The sequence below is a fragment of the Centropristis striata genome, chromosome 9 (genome assembly GCF_030273125.1).
Source record: "Centropristis striata isolate RG_2023a ecotype Rhode Island chromosome 9, C.striata_1.0, whole genome shotgun sequence".
Classification (NCBI taxonomy): domain Eukaryota; kingdom Metazoa; phylum Chordata; class Actinopteri; order Perciformes; family Serranidae; genus Centropristis; species Centropristis striata.
This window is the reverse complement of record NC_081525.1, coordinates 37,480,705-37,503,059: the sequence shown is the minus strand read 5'-3', so window position 1 is coordinate 37,503,059 and position 22,355 is coordinate 37,480,705. Positions and strand designations below refer to the sequence as shown.

Here is a 22,355-nt window from a genome sequence, read left to right as displayed (position 1 = left end):
TTGTTTCTCCATATGAAGTTATATATTATGGAGTTTGCCTTTTTGATGTTTTTAGGAGCGAAGTGCCTTAAACCTGCATTCTAAGCAAAATTCCAGTAGGGGCTGCAAAAAAATCTGCCCATTCATTTCAGTGCAAAATTTGAAAACTTCTCACTTGATTTATTACCTCAGAATTATTTTTCAGGATATCACTATGGTCTCAATCGCTAGTAAAAATCTTCTTCAAGACAATTTGATGTCAATAGTTTTAATAATGCATAAGGGTTTCTCATTACAAATATCTACAATTTAGTTGCAGATATCCCTTATGTAAATTGCTGACATCACATCTGCAACTAAATTATTAGAAGTTGCAATTCTATTTTCAGATATCTACAATTTAATTCCTAATTTATTTTTTAGGCATCTTATAGCTTTATTCATAGTATAGATATGAAACGGTATGTGCTCACCAGATGTGCCACCTGTAACGCCCTAATTCCTAATTTTTACTTGTCATAATTCTAGTTAAAGATATCTACAGTAACCCTTTTAGATATCTTAAATTAAGTTTTAACTAGTCAGAATGACGTTCCAGATATGTTATACTTGAACTTATATTAACTATATCATATAACTAGTTATTGCTAGTATTACTATTACAACTGATGTTGTGGATTTTATGAAAAGTTTAATTGAAATTTAATCCTAGATATCTATTATGAAGTCATCCACTGGCGAACTCAGGATGTTTGAGGGGCAGGGGCAAAAATAATAAAAAGGGCACCTGCTGTATGTGGTGGGGCACTTTACCACATTTTGTCCACTAAGAGGGCACTTCATCACGTTTTATCTATCATGGGGGCATCCAATAGGGCACTTTTGCTCACGTTTACACAGAAACATAGTTTATTAGCAAAGTTTGTTTGAATCTCAACTAGTCAAAATTGAATTTCAGAAATCTCCAACTGTTAATTTAACTCATCTGAATTGCATTATAGATACCTTTAATAAGAAATTGGTCAACAAGTAGTTGCGACTAGTCGAATTGATGTTTTTGATATCTGCAATGTTAATTCCATAGTCAAACTTAGATAACACATGTTAAAATGGGTTGCCATATAAGGTGTAACGTTCTGAGCTTTTCTGTTCACTGAAAGGCAACACAAGTGTGCGGTGTGTTTGTATTCCCTCAATTTCGACTTCCAGGCATTTCTGGCTACACGTGTAACCCTTTCATAGGTCATGTTTTTGAAACATGGTCAGGTTTAGTCTATATGCACTCAATAGTGGATTTACAGCCATGTCTAGGTTTTCCTCTGCAAATCCCAGCGAAACTGAGTCGATTTGTTTCTCAGGCTTCAGGAAATATATTGCCTGTGAAACTAAACTCAGGGCACAATAACCCTGTAAACCAGGAAGCGGATGTTGTTGACGTTTTCGTCGCAACGGGCATCCGGTTGTTAAAGACAGGCTAGCTTGGCGAAACAGCAGATCACGGCGAAATTGGCCACTTTATAAGCCGAAGGACAGAAAGGATAGCTTGGTCAGGTCCGCCGCTCAACAATGGACGCGGTTTTTGTCGATTTTTCTCGTATTATTTGTCTGTTGGCTGTCGCCAGCTCGGCTAGTTAGCACAGCATGCTAACTGGCTAATTAAACCCTGACAAGTGTTCGGCTGCTTGTCTGACTGGCTGACGACAGAGAGAGAGAGAGAGCTGTCAAGAGAAGGAAATAATTAACTTCTATCTGCTAAGATTGACACACCAGGGGTGATAACAGGAGCTGGTATGGACAGGAGTTTCCAAGGGCTGTTGCTTTGACTTCTAGTTTAATTGGATGTAGATTATAGATTATAAACACACAAAGATAGGACTTCAATTTGGCTTTTATTTGCTTTGGTTTACAGTGAGTCTTGGATATTACAGTGTGTCGTGATAACTGAAAAGGCTATACGTTTTCTTGATCTAAATCTAGAAAATACAATTGTTTTAATATTCACATCCGGATTGATTTATTGGCTTAAGGGAAATTTACTAACGTCAACGTATTACACCTGTGTTCAGTAAAATAAACAGGTGTGACTCACCAACCTGCGCACAGGACTTGGAGCAGCTTTGCACTACAACAAATGCCTGGTACATCTCTATCAGTTACACCTCGGTCCCTGGTTACTTGAAATAATAACATTCCTACATGCTATTTAATTGCAGATTTGCCTACAAGTGGATATATTTAAGCACACAGTCACTTTGTGTCTTATAGTTCTGGTTTTGGTGTTTGCACAGAAATATTGATGTATTGTAATTGGTCAAGATTCAGCAACGAACTAGCATGATGCTTTCTGTACATATTCATTATTTCATGGTACATTGTTGTCAAAGCCAAGAAGTATTTTAACATGATCTCATAGGCATAACATTAATGGGATTATCTAGGTGTATGTATCTTAGGTGTTTTGTTGGTTTGAGCACTTTGGTTAGGGCAGTGGTAATGACTAGGTACTTGCTGTGTGCCTGACTGTGAGCCACCCTGTAGTTTTATGCATATTGCCACGATCTTGTCCACCCACCACAATGCCGGCTGTACTGTTTTTATTGATGCTGCTTGGAGCATTATGCAGCCTCGGACAGGCCATGTCACGAGAAGAGAAGCACAGGTTGAGGTGAGTTTAGAAAAACACACATACAAAAAACATTCCTCTCTCTGAAAACATTTTACACATGCTGATTTTTGTCTGTGTTTTCCCCTCATCGAAGGAACCAAGTGGTTGAGATGTTTGACCATGCATATCAGAATTATATGGTAAGTTATCTGTTTTGGGTCCATACAAGTGCAGAACAGAGAATATCTTTTGTAAAATAAAATGTGATGTTTTTCTTCGTCATGGTCAATTATGAGACCATAATGTCACTTTTTTATTTTTTTTTATTTGGGGGCATACTTTTTTTTCTTTTTTTTTCTTTTTTTTATAAATATATCAGCCCCAGGTCACTACTGGCTTTCTGCAACTTCTTTCCGGTTGGATAAAATACATTATTTTATGTTAATTTTTAGATGTCTGAGGCTGAATTAGACAGAGTTGGCCTCCTAAGAAAAAAATATAGAATTGGAGGTCGAAGCATTGTGATTAAAGTGTGTTTTATGTGTATTCCTCAGGACCATGCATACCCAGCAGATGAGCTGATGCCGCTAACATGCAGAGGAAGAGTACGTGGGCTTGAACCCAGTCGAGGTGACGTAGATGACGCTCTGGGGAAGTGAGTAGCACACTGCATACCTTGAGATCTAAAGAGTTAGTGGAGCAATGATGACGTTGATCCACACACTCATTACCACACCTGGTTGACTACATGCCAGAGGTGGAAGGCGGATGTAGATTGTACTTACACTTGCTGAATACCCATTATTATGTTGAGGAGTGTTTACATAAATTATTACATTAATTATTGGAGTCAATGCCCTTGCTAAACATTTTTCTCTCTCTCTCTGACAGGTTCTCTCTGACCCTCATAGACACTCTCGATACTCTGGTGGTGAGTATTGGTTTTGTGTATTGTTTAGAACACTGTGGAGGTTTTGATAAAACTATATATGTATTATGTGCACTGGACAAGACAACAAGCCCATAATTTTTTTCTTTGCTATCTGAAAATTTTAAATGTGACTAAATTAGAAATAATCCAAGTCTTTAGTAAATAATTTCTGAGGTCTGTCGGTCCACTTTTAAAATATTCAATGGTCTATCATCAAGCATTTTTTATAGTCTTGTAATATTTTTTATTCCCAGCTTTTGAACAAGACAACAGAGTTTGAGGCTGCGGTGAGGAGAGTGCTGTCGGATGTGAGGCTGGACAACGACATTGTGGTGTCGGTCTTTGAAACCAACATCCGAGTCCTTGGGTGAGTGAGACTGGACTAAACTATCACGTTAATAGTTAGGCAATAAACTTTGAATGCACTGTGTACCGTCTGACAGGCAGCAAACATTGCAGCTGTCCAAAAAACACATTAGTGATAAGATTCTGCTGTACTTCATTCTTAACGTGTGTGTGTGTGTGTGTGTGTGGATAGATGTGAATAGATTTCTCTGATTTCAAATTCAACGAACAAGAAGGCGCTCAATGTATGCATGCTTTTTAGTGTTTTTGATAAGATATGATAAGATAAGATAAATAAAATATATCTTTCGTGTACGCCCAGAGGTCTGTTGGGAGGTCACTCCATGGCTGTGATGCTGAAGGAGGGAGGTCAACACATGCAGTGGTACCAGGATGAGCTCCTGCATATGGCCAAAGACCTGGGCCTCAGACTGCTGCCAGCCTTCAACACCAGTAGTGGCCTGCCTTATCCCAGGGTAAGACAACTGTACACTAACAGAAGTATCTACATTTAGCTCCTTAATACCAAAGACAAACCCTACTTTCACTGTAATCGGTTCAAGATGGGAATATTACTCCTAGCACCACACGATAATTCTACTTCTTAAAGAATAGTCACTAGCACGTATTGATGCACTAATAGCTCTTTTTGCACTATACCTTCATTGTTTGCTTTTATTCTTCCTGTAAGTCGCTTTGGATAAAATGCTAAATGACTAAATGTAAATGTAATAGATAGATAGATTACTTTATTCATGCCTGAAGGGAAATTCGGTTGAAGTCCGGGAAGTCCGATATTCAAGTACAATAATATACAATAGAATAAAATACTGAGGTAGCATAAATAAAAACAACAATAGAAAAAAACACAGAACAGAACAAGAACAAGGACACTTAAGAAGTTAAGAAAAGAACATCATCAGTTGGTAGGATGGTTGGCAAGATGATCATGAGCATGTAATCAAGAATTTTATGCATCCTTGTTTTGTGTTGTTATTGGTAGTCCTATATTATCCTGTTTTTTGGGAAAATATGATTTAAAAAATGCTATCTATGCTATTATGAAAGTAAATATTTAGAATCTTGTTGTTTTTTTGGACCATGAATGGAAAATAATATCTAGTCCTTTACCGAAAACGAGGTGAAATTACTAAGCTGCACCCAATGTTTAGTGAGAAGACTCAGTGAATACCATGTTAATTTGTGAAGCCCCTACTGGAGTGAATCAGAAAAAAGTAAAAAAAGTTCTTCTTAGATAAGATCCTGTTTTAACAATCTATTTATTGAACATATTTTATTATATATGATAAATATATCGAGCTTATTCACACATGTCCAGGATTGCAACATGTCATGCATCATGACTGCTTATTTCCATTTTCTGCTTCAGTACTCTGCACACAGCTGTCACACTGTTTGAATGCAGATATTTTTGTGTCTGACTACTTTTCATGCAAAGTAGTCTCTTGCAAAGCAACTATTATTCTATAAACAGATTATATAATGTTTTTTTTTCTGCTTGACAGGTGAACTTGAAATATGGTGTCAGGGGTCCTGAGACGAGAACGGGCACAGAAACAGACACCTGCACTGCGTGTGCAGGGACCATCATCCTGGAGTTTGCAGCATTAAGTCGCTTCACTGGGGACCCCGTGTTTGAGGTATCAAATTTACAACATTACTGTATTGTGATTTATGATTCAGTGTAATTACTTAAAATGACATGTAACAAAAAAATAAGCAAATTTCTGACATTGACCACATTGTTAGGGAAAAAAACATTCAAATTTAAATATCAACAATTATGGTTTTATTATAAGGCCACAATGTGAACAGATTTATGCTGCTGGTTATTAAACTATAATAGATGAGAAAGCAATATACAATATACAACAGCAGGAATTCATCCTAATTCATCCTTTGACTAAAAGTTTACACTCCCAGATAATTATTTATTGGCAAAACTGTTCTTATACACCAAACTAAACTTATGTGTCGACTGTGATATCTTTTTTTTTTTGATCAAGGTGCTTTTATTTTGTTTTACCCCCCCCCCCCCCCCCCCCACCAGACTTAAGAGAGTTCACAGTGTGACATACATAGTTCAAAATACAGAATTCACCAGATTAGCAAAAATCAGAAAGAAAAAAAGAAAACAAAGAAACAAAAACATAACAACAAATACATAAATATAATTATAATGATGACTGAGGCCAACATCAGAGGTTTACAGTATTATATTGTCTGCCTCCCTATCTTCAACAAACATTAAGAAAGGCTGCCAAATGTTATAACATTTTCTAGTAGACCCCCTAATTGTGTATCTGATCTTCTCCAACTTGATATGGTACATGATTTCCCTAATCCAATGACTGTATGTTGGAGGTGTTGGGTCTTTCCATTTCAATAATATCAGTCTCCTAGCCTCCTAGCTAGGAGAGAGTTGCGATATCTCTTTTGCAGACATATTTAGCGATCACCACAGGAAAGCTGTTCAATCAAAAGAAGGCCATCAGCTCTGACACGTGTCACTGAGCAGCCACACCTTACAAGTGGCTCATATTTCTTTCTTTATCTGTAATCCAGGTTACACTTTGTCATGTTGAATTGTGAGTATCAGGATGCAGACAGTTAGTTTTATGAAACCGCCCTCTTGTTTTAACACACATGAAGTGAAATACTGCACCTAACATTTATCTCATGTATTCATTGAGATCTAAGTCTGATTTTTTTTCTGCTTGTTGATCTCTCTCTCCCTCTTGTGGAAATAACAAAACAAACAAAAAACATTATAAACTTTGACTACATTACAAAATGTACACACAATGAGAAAAAAGGCCTTCTAGAGTCCCATAGGATGCCTCAATTCAATTCTGTTAATTGATTAATTTCCTTATTTATTATTTTAAAATTTTAATTGCTATTGTGAAACTTTATTTTAATTATTTTTTAACTATTCTAATAATAATAATTATTAGTATTAGTAGTAGTGTTATTATTGTGATTGTGATGTGATGATTATGATGATGATGATTATAATTATAATTATTATTTATATTTAACTTATTTATTCACATTACATATATGATAATTAATGTACCTATTTCTTTCTTTCTCCTCCTCCTCATATATTATACTTATACAGCCAGATTCCAAAAAAGTTGGGACATTGTGTAAAATGTAAATAAAACCGAACTGCAATAAATTCAGAATTACTGTAATATGCAAAAAACAAAAGTTTCTTAGTTTGAGCATTAAATATCTTGTCTGTGTATGCTATGATTCAAATTATAACGACTATTCCAAAGGTCTCGTGTTCTCTGTAACTGTTGTTATGGCTTTGTTTGTCTAATTTGTCACCACTGACAAAAATTGAAATAAAATATATATCAACAGATAATGAGGGGCAGGTACCCTGTAGCTGCAAAAGTAGAGTAAAATGTTTCAGAGTTTGCTATTTTTCCCTGTGCAGCAATATTAAAGCCTTGGACTGGTTCACTTCCTGGCAGCAGCCAACTGCTGATCAAGCATGGAGTCAATCACTGTAATCTTTCTAACAGCTGACAGCTACTGCAGATTGATTTTTAACTTTTTTTAAATCAATAATGCACTCTTCGTCACAGGCCCATGCCCGCAGAGCTCTGGACTTCCTGTGGGAGAAGAGACAGAGAAACAGCAATCTGGTGGGAACCACCATCAACATCCACTCTGGAGAGTGGGTCCGCAGGGGTGAGAGAGGCGGGGGGCACGACATGACTGAGTGACAGGATGGAGGAGGGAGTGAAAGATGAATTTGGTAGATGAAGTGTTGAGAGATGAGTAGGTGGGTGGAGGAAGAGTGGAGGAGGCTGCAGTACATGTGTAGTGATTAGACGACAGGGACATGGGGGAAAATAAGAAATTAGGAATAAATGTACAATCTGTCTTTGTGGGTGAGAGAGGATTTGCTTGCACAGAGGGTTGATGAGTAAAAATAGCACATTTGTTTGTCATCTGATTCTTTTTTCTTGTCTCATAAAATTAAAATGTGATTGTGTGTAACCAGACAGCGGAGTGGGAGCCGGGATTGACTCATACTATGAATACCTGCTGAAGGCTTACATCCTCTTGGGAGATGACCTGTTTCTGCAGCGGTTCAATATTGTGAGGACACACACACACACACACACACACACACACACACACACACACACACACATACACTGGTTCAGAGTAATTTGATGCCTTTCTGTCTGCACAACAGCATTTTCTCACAAGGGTATCTCCAGCATAAATCAGCATTATACTTTAACTTTTGTGCATTGCAGGATTCTGTTTAGTAATAAGTTCAAAAGACAACTTTTCCTTTACCTGTTTTAACCCATTGACGCCTAAAATGCCAGTAAAACCTCTGGGCGATTTTAAAATAAGCCCCCTAATAAACCCCTAAAAAAAAAGTTTTTCTGGAAATTCAACAGAAATGTCAACGCTTCCTACTAAATAATAGATTTTTCAGCCTCTGTAGCAGATAGAAATGACATTCAAAAAGTATTTGAACGCTTATACAAATACTACAAAACGATGTATCCGCTTTCCAGGCTTCAAAGGGTTAAAGGGGAAGTTTGGATTTTTTCCAAGTGGGGGAAGGAGTATTGCCATGCAAGCTAAGCAATTTAACAGCAAAATGTAATTTAACCACCTAAATTTTTTTTGTTTTGTTTTTAGAATATTTACTGCTTTAGCTTACGGTCAGACAACCCTTTCTGACAGAGAACTGAAGCCTTTATATCCATCTATGCTGTCTTCTAATCACCAGACTCCATTGACAAAAACCTTGCAGGCCAAAGACCTGAGCTTCGCAGAATAGGGGAGTTGCTTTTGTGATATTTTGTGACTTTGGTGAATCTGATCTAACCCTTCAAAGTCATACAATAACACAAGCAAACTAACTGACCGGGGCAGCATTATACCTTCAACTCCTGCGCTCCACTAGGTAAAATTACTGTTTTTGTCAAAGGAGTTTGGTGGCTTTGAAGAGAGCATGAATAGATATAAAGATGTCAGTTCTGCACTGGGAAATGCTGTCAGATAGCAAGGTAAAGCGGTGAAAAGATACTAAATATAGCGTATATTTCAACTGAAAGGTATTTTTGGTAACACTTTACAATAACCATCATTTATAAATGGTAAACCGATGTTTAATCATCATTTATAAACCGTATATAGGCCATTTATAATAGTAAATACATAATTTATAAATGTTTAACTCACTACATCATTTATAAATGGCAAATAGATGGTATATTAATGTAAGTTTATAGTTACTTTACATTTTTAACACCATATTAACCCATTGAAGCCTGGAAAGCGTATACGTCGTTTTGCAGTATTTGTATAAGCTCTCAAATACTTTTTGAATTTCATTTCTATCTGCTACAGAGGCTGAAAAATCTATTATTTAGTAGAAGCGTTGACACTTCTGTTGAATTTAGAGATAAACTTCAGATTTTAGGGGCTTATTTTAAAGTCGCCCAGAGGTTTTACAGGCGTTTCAGGCGTCAATGGGTTAAGTGTGTTAATGATTTTGAAATGATTCATATACCTTTTAAGAAATTGGTTAAAAACATTTAAAGATTGAATATGTAAAGCACTTTGTAAATGGTTAATAACTGGTCTATAAACAATCTATAAACACCACTTAGTTGGTTATTGTAAAGTGTTACCGTATTTTTTTGCTGCTGCCCCCTGTTGGCAATACACTGACTATGGAGAGGTGCCTCATACAACCCCACTTAAAAAGAAATCGGAACTATCTCTTTAAGTCCTCAGGCTCCCACTGTTCTATTTGTGTATGTGACTGAGCACCTGACTGTTATTATATCCTCAATCCTGCCACTTTGTATGCTCCATTTAGCACTATGCATCTATAATGAAGTACATTAGCCAGCCTCCACTGCTGCTGGATGTCCACATACACAAACCTCTGCTTCCCGCTCGTACCTGGATGGACTCTCTGCTGGCCTTCTTCCCTGGACTGCAGGTCAGATTGCTTCATGTGAATTGAAGGTGTTACTCTTCCTGTATTGATGCCATTTCAGTAACGTTGTACATACTGTTTATACTGTACTTATCTCAGGTGTTGAAGGGAGATATCCGTCCAGCCATCGAGACTCATGAGATGTTGTATCAAGTGACGAAGAAACACAACTTCCTGCCAGAGGTAATCTGTCTCCCTGTGTGTCCAACTTGAAGTTCCACATCTTTGGCTTTAACTGCTGCACAAAAAATGACTTTGTGTCATTTGAGCATGGAGTCAAGTAACCCCCTATGGCTTGTGTTGTCAGCCATCACTGTTTGGAAGTGAACAAGCTTGCATTTCACACGGCACGGCTGCATTTTAGCTTTGTCTGTCTGTTCTCAAAGCTTTGGAAAGTGTGCTGACCCTTTCGTCCTTCTCCACCTCTCTCCAGGCCTTCACTACTGATTTCAGGGTCCACTGGGCCCAACACCCCCTGAGGCCTGAGTTTGCAGAGAGCACCTATTTCCTTTACAAGGTAATTAATCAGGGAAGCTTGACATAATGCAGACGTTCTCTTTCACTGCCACAGTACAGAGGGAAATTATCATGCACCACATTTTGTTAAATTATGTGAACTCCCAATTACACCAGGACTCATTTACAATATTCCAGACAGACTATCTCCATTTCTGCAGTTATTAAGCAGACTGCAATACTTTGCCTTTGGCATTCTGGTGTCTTGTAAGAAATGTATAATGGAACAAAATATGATAAAACACTTTCTTAGGAGTGGAAATTACATCTTTGTGTTGAACAGATTTCACTAAGCTTTCTTTGCAGTCGATGTCCTGTCCTCTGTAGTGATCACACTGATGTCCTCTCACCCTCCAGGCCACAGGAGACCCTTATTACCTGGAGGCAGGTCGCACCATCCTGGACAACCTCAACCGCTTTGCTCGTGTTCCCTGCGGCTTCGCTGCAATGAAGGACGTACGCACCGGGAGTCACGAGGACAGGTGAGAATATGAAGACTCAGTATTTCTAACATGATTTGTTTGGACAGCCCACTAAAGTAAAACTGCAGAAACCATGCAGAGAGGTTGTACATACAGTACAGAATGGGGCTGACTGTCTCAGAGGGGAGTTTGGAAAATAAATCGTGAATCCACTTTGGGGCATTACTGAACAGCTAGCCCCCCACTTGCTAGCAAACACGATCGACCTCACAATCTGCACATGCATCAACACTCCAGCCACAAGCAACAGTTATAACAATGATACATTGATTAAGCGCAGAAAACATGTTTTCATATATTCAATTATTATTATTATTATTTTGATTAAGGTGATACTGGGACATGGTATATTTATATATTAGTGAATGCTGAAAGCAGGGACATTTTAGTGTTTAACTGGTGTTTTCAAATGACTTTAGTAGTTGCACTTGCAACTGTACTTGCAAGTGCTACAGTTAAAACCACTTTGTGTTTCCGCCCCATTGTATAGAGAATTGGAGGAACAGTAAAAGCCACATAAAAGTGGTTTACATCATCTGAAAGCTGTGAACCTGAAGATTAATTTGAGATGCAGCTCAGCACTGTGAATCTAATAAACCTATTAAGATTTATTTGGGTTCATGATATTAATAATTTTCTTTCTGAAATCCAATTTCATGCTCAACTTTGTCCCAAAATTTGTTTCAGCAATTTTGTGGTTAAACTTGATGCCATTTATTACACACATTTGTTGCTGAATTAGGCATTTTTCTAATATCAAGAATGTATAAAAATGTTTTAAAAAACCCCTTCAAAATATTACATCAATACACCAAGAGCTTTGGAACAACAGAATAATCCGTGCTGTGATTTGGCTTCAAAAACATTCATTCCGGAGATTTCTGTATTTTCAAGGATTGGATAGCAATCACTTCTGTTCTTAGTAGTGCTGAGAAACCCTCAGCCCCATGGCAACCAGGGTCTGAATTTGTGATGGCCAAATAACCAGTTTTGTTCCCAATATATCTATCAACAGATTTGGTTCTTTTATCACAAAATAAACATTTTTATGACATATTAAACATCTTCTGAAAGCTCTTCATGATGCTGTGATTATCCTAGAGGTCACAGTAGCTCATTTTATACAGTGTATTCAAGATTAATACAATTCCCTCATGGGCTCTTACGGGAACTGACATCATCCGACATGAATTAAAGTGGGCTCACTGGAACCACAAGGATCTCAGGTTTCCAGTGATAGCTATCGTACGTAATTTAAAGCCTGTTTAGGGAACCCAATATGCAAAAATATTCAAGTACAGTTTGGAAAAAAAGAAAATGTTAATGCATGAGAAAAACATTGTGGTTTTTGCCTTAAACTGCATGTTATCAGCATAAAGTAGACATGTCTATAAAGAGGGGACATTGGTTGAGATAGCATGATGGTCAAATGGTCAAATGACCACTTTGAAAATCGTCATGCTAAACTGCCCCAGCAAAAAAAAAAAAAAAAAAGCCTAATTTTGCAGCCTTATTACGTCAGCTTCCCGATATGATATCCTGGCATGCTTTTTACCAATGGATTCCTTAGACTTTCTAGTTTCATAAGATAGCATAGGGCGTAACATAGGAATGCCAAGGGGTTCCATTTATTATTGTCACATGCAGAGGCAATCTCAACCTTTCGTTGCATTTTCTTACATTTTTTATTGTTTTACATTGACATTAAATATATTTTTACTTGAACTTTTATGTAATTAATATTCATGGTGTTGAAAACCTGTAAACAGCAGCTTGGAGGCGGCCCAGGTTCTATCTACTTGTAACAGCTGGCCGCCATTTTCCAAAATGGCCGCCATGGTCATCAGATTGCGAATATGCGATGGCCCAATATCCAGTCTTTTTCTAAATATATTAAGCTATATATGTACCAAATTTGGTGCTTTTATCACAAAATGAACAATAGGTTAGCTATGCTGCCCCACTAAACGGAAAAATTAGTGACTTGAACAAAGGATTCAGAGAATTCGGAGTCAAATAAACATAACAATGAGGCCTATGAAACATATCCTGCATATCTTGGAAGATTTCCAACATACGGCATTGACGCATCGTATCTTCAGTAAACTGATAATGTGGACAAATATTGGCCTGCTGATACTTTTACAACGCCCTACAGAATTATTGTATAAATTACCCATAGTGTTACCCTCTGTCGCATAATCTCACATCTGTTCTCTCCTGTCAGAATGGACTCCTTTTTCCTCGCCGAGATGTTTAAATACCTGTTCCTGATGTTTGCTGATGCTGAGGACTTACCTTTTGACGTGGAGGACTACGTCTTCACAACCGAGGCCCACCTGCTGCCCCTGTCCCTCTCCACAGCCCCTCATTCTTCATCTATCCCCTCAAACAGAACGGTAATCAATATTGTACCATACAAATCTGACAAACTGATAAAAGCATGTGCAGATTGCAGTTTTCTAACAAGAATCTGTAACATGATACATCAGACAGAGGAGGAGCTGGACGACACAAACTTTGACTGGACCTGCCCGAACACTCGCCTGCTGTTTCCTGACCCCGCCTTCCCTCGAAACCTGAGAGAACCAATCCGTAGTGCTGTGGACAAGAGCTGCCCCCGCCCCGCTCCTTACCGGTATGAATACTGTACATATACACTACTGGTCAAAAGTTTTAGAACACCCCAATTTTTCCAGTTTTTTATTGAAATTCAAGCAGTTCAAGTCAAATGAACAGCTTGAAAGGGTACAAAGGTAAGTGGTGAACTGCCAGAGGTAAATAAAAAAAGGTAAGGTTAACAAAAACTGAAAAATAATGTACATTTCAGAATTATACAAGAAGGCCTTTTTCAGGGAACAAGAAGTGGATTAATAACTTAACTCTATGGAGTCTTGGCTATTTTGTCCATTTTTGAATTCTTTTCATGTCTTTGTAAGTCATTTTGTGTCTTTTTTTGGTCATTTTGTGTCTTTTTTTTAGTCATTTTGTGTCTTTTTTTTGTCATTTTGTGTCTTTTTTTAGTCCTTTAGTCCAACATAAAATGTGATTTTGAATCTTTTTTTTACTTTCAAAACACTATCATGCTCAATAAAGAATTTTAAATGTTGCAAATGTGCATTGATTTCAGAGTACACTGAGACATTAAACTGCATCATTTTCAATTAAATTCTGGAAAAGTTGGTGTGTTCTAAAACTTTTTACCAGTAGTGTAGGTGTGACCAGTTTGTGTTATCTGTTTTCCTAACTGCTGTATCTCTTGCATGTTTCTGACATCTTGCTCTTCTTCCTCTCCTCAGGGAGCCCGGTATGGGTCGTCCTCCCCTGCGAGCTCAGGACTTCATGGCAAACAACCCTGAACACCTGGAGCTGCTGAGGAGAATGGGAGTCAGTCTCATCCACCTGAAAGACGGCAGGGTGCAGCTGGTCCAGCACGCCACACAGGTAAACAACAAGCAGAAACAGCTGGATGCTCTCGTTAGTGCCTGATTAAAAAGAAACACCTAATCCCAGGCTGAAATAATAAAAGCTCTTAATCATATGCGACTCTTCTGCTGTTTTGTTCTAATTTAACTGGATCGGAATGATACAACACTGCTACTTTCCCAGCACACGTACTGTATACAAAGTACTGTACCTCTTAAACATAAAACGATATATTTCACAATGTGAAGATGGTTATTTGCCAAAAAGTGCACATTTTCTAAAGTGCATGGTTTTATTTAAACATGCAATAACTGTTTATTTGTCCTATTATTTAAATGTAAACAGCAAGAGAACATACTGTTGTGTCTAATCGAGGACATATTATTTTTGTTTATTGTTTATTGCTTATTGTTTATTGTTAAAAAGATCCCCATTAGCTGTCACCAAAAGTGGGAGGAGCTAGTCTTCCTGGGGTCCACAAGACAAAACAAAAATCACTTAACAATTAAACATTGTAGACATTATTATACACGTCATCAGAAATCATTCAGAATAAGTTATTACATTCATATCTATTACATTAATTCTCACTTTCATACAGTAAATATGTTAATTCACTACTCACAAATTTAATAATAATAATTAAAAGATACTTTACTATTCAGTTCACGTATATTCAGTGGGCAATTATTCCAATAACTGATAGCACGATAAATAACTGTTCTCTTTAAGCTGCCTTTTTTGGTCAATTTGTGCCTTTTCTGGTCATTTTGTGTCTTTTTTGGTCATTTTTTGTCTTTTTTTGGGGTCATTTTGTGTCTTTATTATCATTTTGTGGTCAATTTGTGCCTTTTTTGGTCATTTTGTGTCTTTTTTGGTCATTTCGTCAACAATTAAACATTGTAGACATTATTATTATTATTCAGTTCACGTATATTCAGTGGGCAATTATTCCAATAACTGATAGCACGATAAATAACTGTTCTCTTTAAGGCATTTGATTTTGGACATGGTAACATCATCTGACCACCATTAGCTGACCTTGTCACATAAGAATGAACCTGATCACATCTGACAATTTGGTTATATAAGAAAACAGGTTGAAAAGGATAGACAGTGTTTCTAAAAAATGTTGTTGTATTGCACGCCAACCTGTACTCTACCATTAACCAGGAATTGTTAACTCTTTAAATCGTGCTGTTCTTTCAATCCTGACTTTTTTTTTTAAAACCCTCTCTTTCTCTTTCCGTCTCCTTTCCCACTCTGGCACGCCCACACCTAGGCGGTGAGTGCGGTAGCAGCAGAGGACGGCGTGCGTTTCATGCAGGAGATGATGGAGCTGTCCAGCCAGCAGCAGAAAGAGCAGCTGCCTCCCAGAGCCATCCAGATCGTCTCACATCCGTTCTTTGGCAGAGTCGTGCTGACTGCAGGCCCAGCGCAGTTTGGCACGGACCTGTCCAAAAGTTCCACAGGGGTGAGTGGGCTTTGTAGCTTTGCCAAGCTGCCAGGCTTCAAATAGGCACTTTAGTGGTCCTCCTGTTTGTTTTTTCGAAGAGAGCCACTCACTTCGCCCTTGTAATTATTAAGAGGGCACTTCCTCTCCTAGAATATTTTCCTAAATCAAACAGAAGAAAAGACGAGTGCATGGTTTGAGCACCAGAAGAGAACACATGGTCAGCTGTGGCACTTTACTTACCCCTCCATACTTATAATAATTCACCTGTCATGCTTTACCTTCCAGGTACGAGGCTTTGTGACTGTGGCTGAACCCTACAGCGGCTGCAGCGAGATCACCAACGCTGAGTACGTGCAGGGCCACATCGCTCTGCTTCAGAGGGGTCAGTGTATGTTTGCAGAGAAGGCCCGACACATCCAGAAGGCTGGCGCCATCGGAGGCATTGTCATCGGTAAGTGCGAGCAGCTAACGAGGCAAGATGGAATATGACTGCTCAATGAGTAGATTACAGCTCCGTAAATGGATTATCTCGAGGACAGCCAGTCGAATAGTCCTGCACATTACATGATGACTTAATAATAAAGCAGAACTCATGTGTGCTTGATGATAATTATCTGAATCTATAAAAGGCCTTTCTCATCAGTTAAATACATGAACAATGTATTAAAATCTTGTATTTAAATACATGGATGTGGCGCGTTTGGCTGCTGCTTCTCCCTCCGAAAAAAGTTTGTCTTGTTTGGACCCTCACCCGAGTGTGTCAGAAACCCTTACCCTCATCTACTGGAGGCATCCCCCAGACAGGTCTCCACCTGTCCCGGTGCGGTTAGCCCTTGCTGGCTAGGACCGCTGCCTTCCTGCATCGAGCCTGGCTCCCAACCAGGTCCCGGCTCGTTTTTCCATTAACGATGCTGCGGTTGGTCCTGCTCCGTCCAATCCTGTCCTCCTGTCGAAACACTAATCCATGCTTTCATAACCTCCAGACTGGACTATTGTAACGGCATTCTGCAATTCCGACTCCCTCCATGCCTTCAAAAATCAACTCAAAACCCACCTTTTCAAAATAGCTTACAAGACCTGAACTCTTATCTCTAATCTCTGTTTAGTTCTGTTTTCTTCTGCATTTTGTGTTTGTGTTTGTCTAATTCCTGTTATGTTAAGCCACTTTGAGTACCTTTTTAAAAGCGCTATAAAAATTGAATGTATTATTATTATTATTATTATTATTAGTGTTTTTATTATTATTATTATTAATAATAATAATAATAATAATACATTTCTTTTCAATTTATAGATGAAATCTTAAATCTACAAATTGTAGGAAACTAGTATTTTTCCAAGCAGTTTCAGGGAAGTTTTTGATTTTTTTTTTTTTCACATGTTACTCATTGTGGAGTCGTTTTTCCACTGCATTATTTAAGTCCTGCACCTCTGTGGAAACAGGCTAGAAATAGGGAGAACTGAAACCTGTATTACGTGCAGTATAACATGATTTAGAGCACATGATTTAATGTTTTTTACAGGATCCCAGTTAATGAAAATGGTTTATTTGATTCATTTAAAAAATATAAATGTGTAGAATGCAGATTTTTTTGCACATGATTTGTTCAAGGAAGGTGAAAATTCCAAATTTCTATTTTAGCAGTGTCTGGCTGCTGTAAATGGTGTAATTTGGGTCTTTTGGTTTTTTTTTTTAGAAAAAATGTCAAACCCACTGTTTGGCTGTGGGCTTTGAAGACTTAAAGGACTGCAAAGATTAATCTTTTATCAAAGTTGTTGTCAGTTCATTTTCCGTTATTCAACTGATAATTTCAGCTGTACTACCTCTTATATATCTACTTTTGTCCCCTTTCCTCTTGTTCCAGACGACAACGAGGGCAGCAGCAGTGACACGGCGCCCCTGTTTCAGATGGCAGGAGATGGCCGCAGCACCGATGACATCACCATGCCCGTTCTCTTCCTCTTCCACAAGGAGGGCAACATCCTGTTGGAGGCGCTGAAGGAGTACAGGGAGGTGGAGGTGCTGCTGAGCGACAAAGCCAGAGACAGAGGTGTGACATTACTCCCTCATTCGCCTCCCTAAATGTTAGAAATCATCTCTTTGTGCCACTTATCACTCCTGATAAGATTGATCGCATCAGTGTACTTATCTCTCTCTGCTGACTGAGCCTCATTATGTGCCTGGCTTCATGAAATAAAGATGAGATGTAGGGATTCGGGCATTATTTGAAGTCTCTGAGATCGTGACTCATTCGAAACCCACCCACCAGCTGTGGTTATAACGGTGGATGGTGTTTTACACCCTTATCAATATTTCATCCTCATATTTTTTCCTCTTATTCCTCATTTGCCAAATCCCTCTATTCCCTGTGGTGGACTGTAACTGTGCCTTTCCTCTCCTCTCTTTCTTGGTTTCTTTTCTGTTTGTTTTTTTTCACAAACCTCTTCCCTTTGGATGAGCAGCAACCATATTCAAAGGTAAACCTGTTCCTGGCAGCCTGATTGGGGGCAGTAAGTAATTTTTTTCCTCCTTTCTTTGTCTGTTAACATTATTCTTCATCCTTCCGCTTGCCTTTTATTTCTGATTTCCCTCTTCATACTCATGCTTTCATCTCTCCATTCCCCCCTCTCTCTCTCTGCCCTCTAACCACAGGATTATGTTTGTGTTTGATAGAAAAGCTTAGTGAAGTCACAGTATTGTCATTTCTGATTTTCCCCTTCAGAGCTTAGCACATGGCAGCTCTTTATGTCTTTTTTGTCACTGGAGCAAACCAATAGTTACACTTGGCTAGGCTGGGCAGTGTGGCAGGGTATGACCCCCACGCAAGTCATGCTGAAGTGTATTGTCATGGTTTCTGATCGAGCCCCACCGATACTGGATTTCAGGGGCTGATATCGATATATTGCCTGATACACAGTTTGCATTATATCCTTATAGGGATCGGCAATGTGGCAAAATCTTCTATTCCGATATAGAATTTCATATCTTTTTTTTTTTAAACTTTCTTTTTATTGATTTTTCAGTGAAAAAACTAAACACAAATAAAATATAATTATACACACAGAACAGGTACATCAGACAGGATCATCCATAAATACAGCAAAATACAATGGCAAAATACAATGGCAGGTTTTGTTCTAAACAAAGGGCTGACAGGTTATCCACAAGGTCACCGGTACAACAAATAAAATAAAAAAGAACCCCATAACAAGCGGAAATGGAATTTATATATACATAATTATACTCGGGGGGAGAAACGCTCCTGACCCAGGGGAAAAATACAATAATATAAAAGAAAAAGATTTTCCCACACAGAATCTGTAATCACCTCTCATATATGTTGTCCCTCCGAGAATTTCATATCTTAACAATATAACAATATATATAACGATATAGCATATTTTCTAGTAATTCAATGCATAAATAAGCACATGGTAAAGCCCGTTTTTGTTTACTTCATACTCCATGTTAGCAAAACAGAGCCTCTAAGGTGCACTCGTACTTGCAAGGATCAGAAAGTAAAGCTTCTTCCAGATGACATTAATATTGCTGTTACACAGTTCGGCCACTGTTTTTTTTTTTTTTAGATTGTCATAGAAATGATACAGAAAAAATATATACAATACACATTTTTATGTCATTGTGATGATATATCTCGTCATAACACTCCATAGCCATAGTTTCTCAAATGTGGCAAAAATATGAAATGGAGGCAGGATACTTTCAGTAAAACAATAAACTTTATTGTCCAAAGTGGTGAATCACTTCACTGGAAGCGATAAAAACACAGACAAAATAATAAAATATACATAAAATGCTACATTTCACTTTAATTAGTAACACTAATAATTAAAAAAAACTACCCAAAGCTTTTTTTTTCTGAATCATGCTCTGTAAAAAAAACCATCTTCATATTTGCATATTTGCCAGTGCCACCTTACCCATAATAAGCCAAAATCAGCATTCGCTGACCCATAAATAGGTAAACAGGTTTTTAGCAAACAGGGAAATTAATACATCTTCATCACAAGAAAATAACTGAACTGAAAAAATAACCAACACAACATTTAATCAGCACAAAACTGGTGCAATACATCATAATAACATCTGCCACTGCCAGTGGTGACCACCAATTAATTCATTAATTAATTGCCTATACGCTGATCACATAATGAACAGGGTGAATACTGGTGTTAAGTTGATATATCCGTGCATCCCTACAACATTAATGTAACTGTGTTTGCTGTCAAACAGCTTGTAAATGGCAAGATTTCCTAAATAATGCTAAGAAGCATAAGCAAAGACTAAACAAAGACTATAAGCTGCATCAGGAGCTGTCTGACTGCACGCTTCAGCAGAGAGATACTTAACAAAACAGACACTTGACCACAACTCCTTTGATTTATAGTCTCTGTTATCACAAAGCCACCAGGACACAATAATGTCCAGATACCTTGTGTCTATCTGTAGTACTTAAATTATACAGCCTAAAAGTCATTGCTGTTGTCCTTGCAGCAGTCCTCTGTGTTTCCCCCCAACGGTATAATAAAAGCATAGACTCATTCCATAACACAACCTGCAGTAAAGATGTGGCTGCATTTTTTTTTTTTAGAAACAGGTCATATACCCTACACTTCTATTTCCTAACCAGATCTGTGCAAAAGTCACAGTATAACTTTGCCAGATTTCTTTTCACAGTTGACTCTCAGTTTGGTTTTGCAGCTATGTGAGAAAGGTTTTATCCTGTGGGAAACATGACTCACCATCAGCATCATGCTGTTATAGTTGACAGCCTCACGATGAAAACGGTTCTATTTTTGACTGAGAACGGCTACCGGGGGGCACGTTGTATAGATTACCGGCTGAGGAGGAGGAGGAAAAAGAGGTTTGTGTGCGTCTCACACCCCTGCTTTTCTTTTCAGGTGTGGACGTGCAGGAAGCGGAGGAAGGCTGCTTAACCGAGGCAACAACTCCCACCTCATTTGAACCTGTTGGCCAATCGCAAATGAGCACGTTGGAGCTGGATGAATTGGCTCCTGAGGAGGTTACACCATCACAGGAGGAAGTCAGTCCTGTAGACCAAGACACGAGTCCTGCAGAGGAAGTCAGACCACCTGAAGAGGAATCTAGTCCTGCAGAGGAAGTCAGACCAACAGAAGAGGAAGCTAGTCCTGCAGAGGCTGATTTGTCACAGTCCAAAGAGGAGAGAGACTCTGAGGAGAGAGAGGAGCCTGAGGGCGACACAGACTCAAGCAGCCAGTCGGTGGATGAACTGCTGGCTGATTGGCGGGAGGACTTGGAGGCGTTCCAGCAGATGGAGAAGGATGAGCTCTGACAGTCGACGGTGCGAGTCGTGCCCTGTGACTGCGGTTTGAACCCACTGTGAGGAGACACCTGGAGGGGACGCCTCTTCTCAAATCACCAGCCTCAACCTGGTGAACTCGAAGGAAGCCGGACAGACGTCTCTCATGACTGTTTGTTCTCTCGTCCTCTCTCTGTGGAGGGTATCACGTGCCAAGGCAGCCCCACATACTGTATCTCTGGACCATAAGGGAGTCCTTTTTTAGCCTGGTAGTTTATGGATGAGAGGCCAGGGTTTTTACCTCACATTCGCATACAGTTTCTGTTTCGTAACTATTGATTGACAACAAGGACCAGACTGTATGTAACAGCGTCTCACTTTCCACTCCAAATTACTTCTCACACTGTTGTTCTCTCTATGCATTACTGACTTCTTTTTGTCTCAAATGAACTCTGGTCCAAAACAACTGCGAATTAATCCATTGACCAATTAATTTTACTTTAAAATGTGATGATTATTTGTGATGAAACATTTACTATCTTTGTGGTCTGGGGCTTAATCATATGTACACATTGATGTGAGCTAAGGACTTTAATTTATGTGGGGGTCGGTGACATTGAATAAGCTGCAGGATCTTTATATGGCTTTATGCTAGACAACCTCAACACCAAACCTGATCTCTCTGGAGGATATATGAAGTCATCTGTCAGTGTAAATATGTATTTGTCAAGATATATTGACTGGAAAAATATAGCGCTGCTTTGCTCAGGTTCTGGTTCACCCCGCAAACGAGGACCTCTGGACCACATCGGGTGGAGCAGACACACCCTCAGCAGCGTGGTGGGATGGATTACACCCCTATAAACTACCACAGGGGGGCGCTATGAGATCTGTCTGTCATGCTTTTACTGCTGACTGATTGGAAGGAGAACAAATAAGCCAATAAGTTAACATGATGAAATTAAATAAAAAGTAAGAGGGGAAACTGGGAAGTCTGGCTTGATTCTTTGACTTTGGATTATAATTAATAGAAGAATGGCTGATTATACTTCATTAGAATGTAGACATGGCTGACTGTATGTAATGTATAATGTGGTAAAAGCTGCTCTAATTGAATATTTGGCACATGTCACCTCTGTGGCTTTTCAGAGGAAATTCTAAAAAAGTGTTGACTTTCAAAAGAAAGTGGAATATTTGAATGAAAGGTGATGACTTTATATTTAAATTAGTTATTTTCCAACAGACATGTTTCTAAAAACAGTGGGCGGACACCCACATAAAATCAGTTGAGTCAAC

At 38.5% G+C, this 22,355-nt stretch overlaps 1 protein-coding gene across 1 annotated transcript; it reads left to right on the top strand.

Annotated features, from left to right (window-relative positions):
- Positions 1–1,410: 1,410 nt before the first annotated feature.
- Positions 1,411–22,069, top strand: edem3 (ER degradation enhancer, mannosidase alpha-like 3). The gene is made up of 20 exons (XM_059341407.1): positions 1,411–2,644; positions 2,739–2,784; positions 3,139–3,239; positions 3,476–3,515; positions 3,770–3,882; positions 4,183–4,336; positions 5,387–5,521; positions 7,484–7,589; positions 7,906–8,003; positions 9,754–9,879; positions 9,976–10,059; positions 10,310–10,393; positions 10,750–10,874; positions 13,102–13,273; positions 13,367–13,512; positions 14,174–14,318; positions 15,583–15,774; positions 16,042–16,207; positions 17,622–17,807; positions 20,680–22,069. The coding sequence occupies exons 1-20, from the start codon at positions 2,556–2,558 to the stop codon at positions 21,090–21,092; spliced, it is 2,721 nt and encodes a 906-aa protein (XP_059197390.1). The 5' UTR covers positions 1,411–2,555; the 3' UTR covers positions 21,093–22,069.
- Positions 22,070–22,355: the final 286 nt, after the last annotated feature.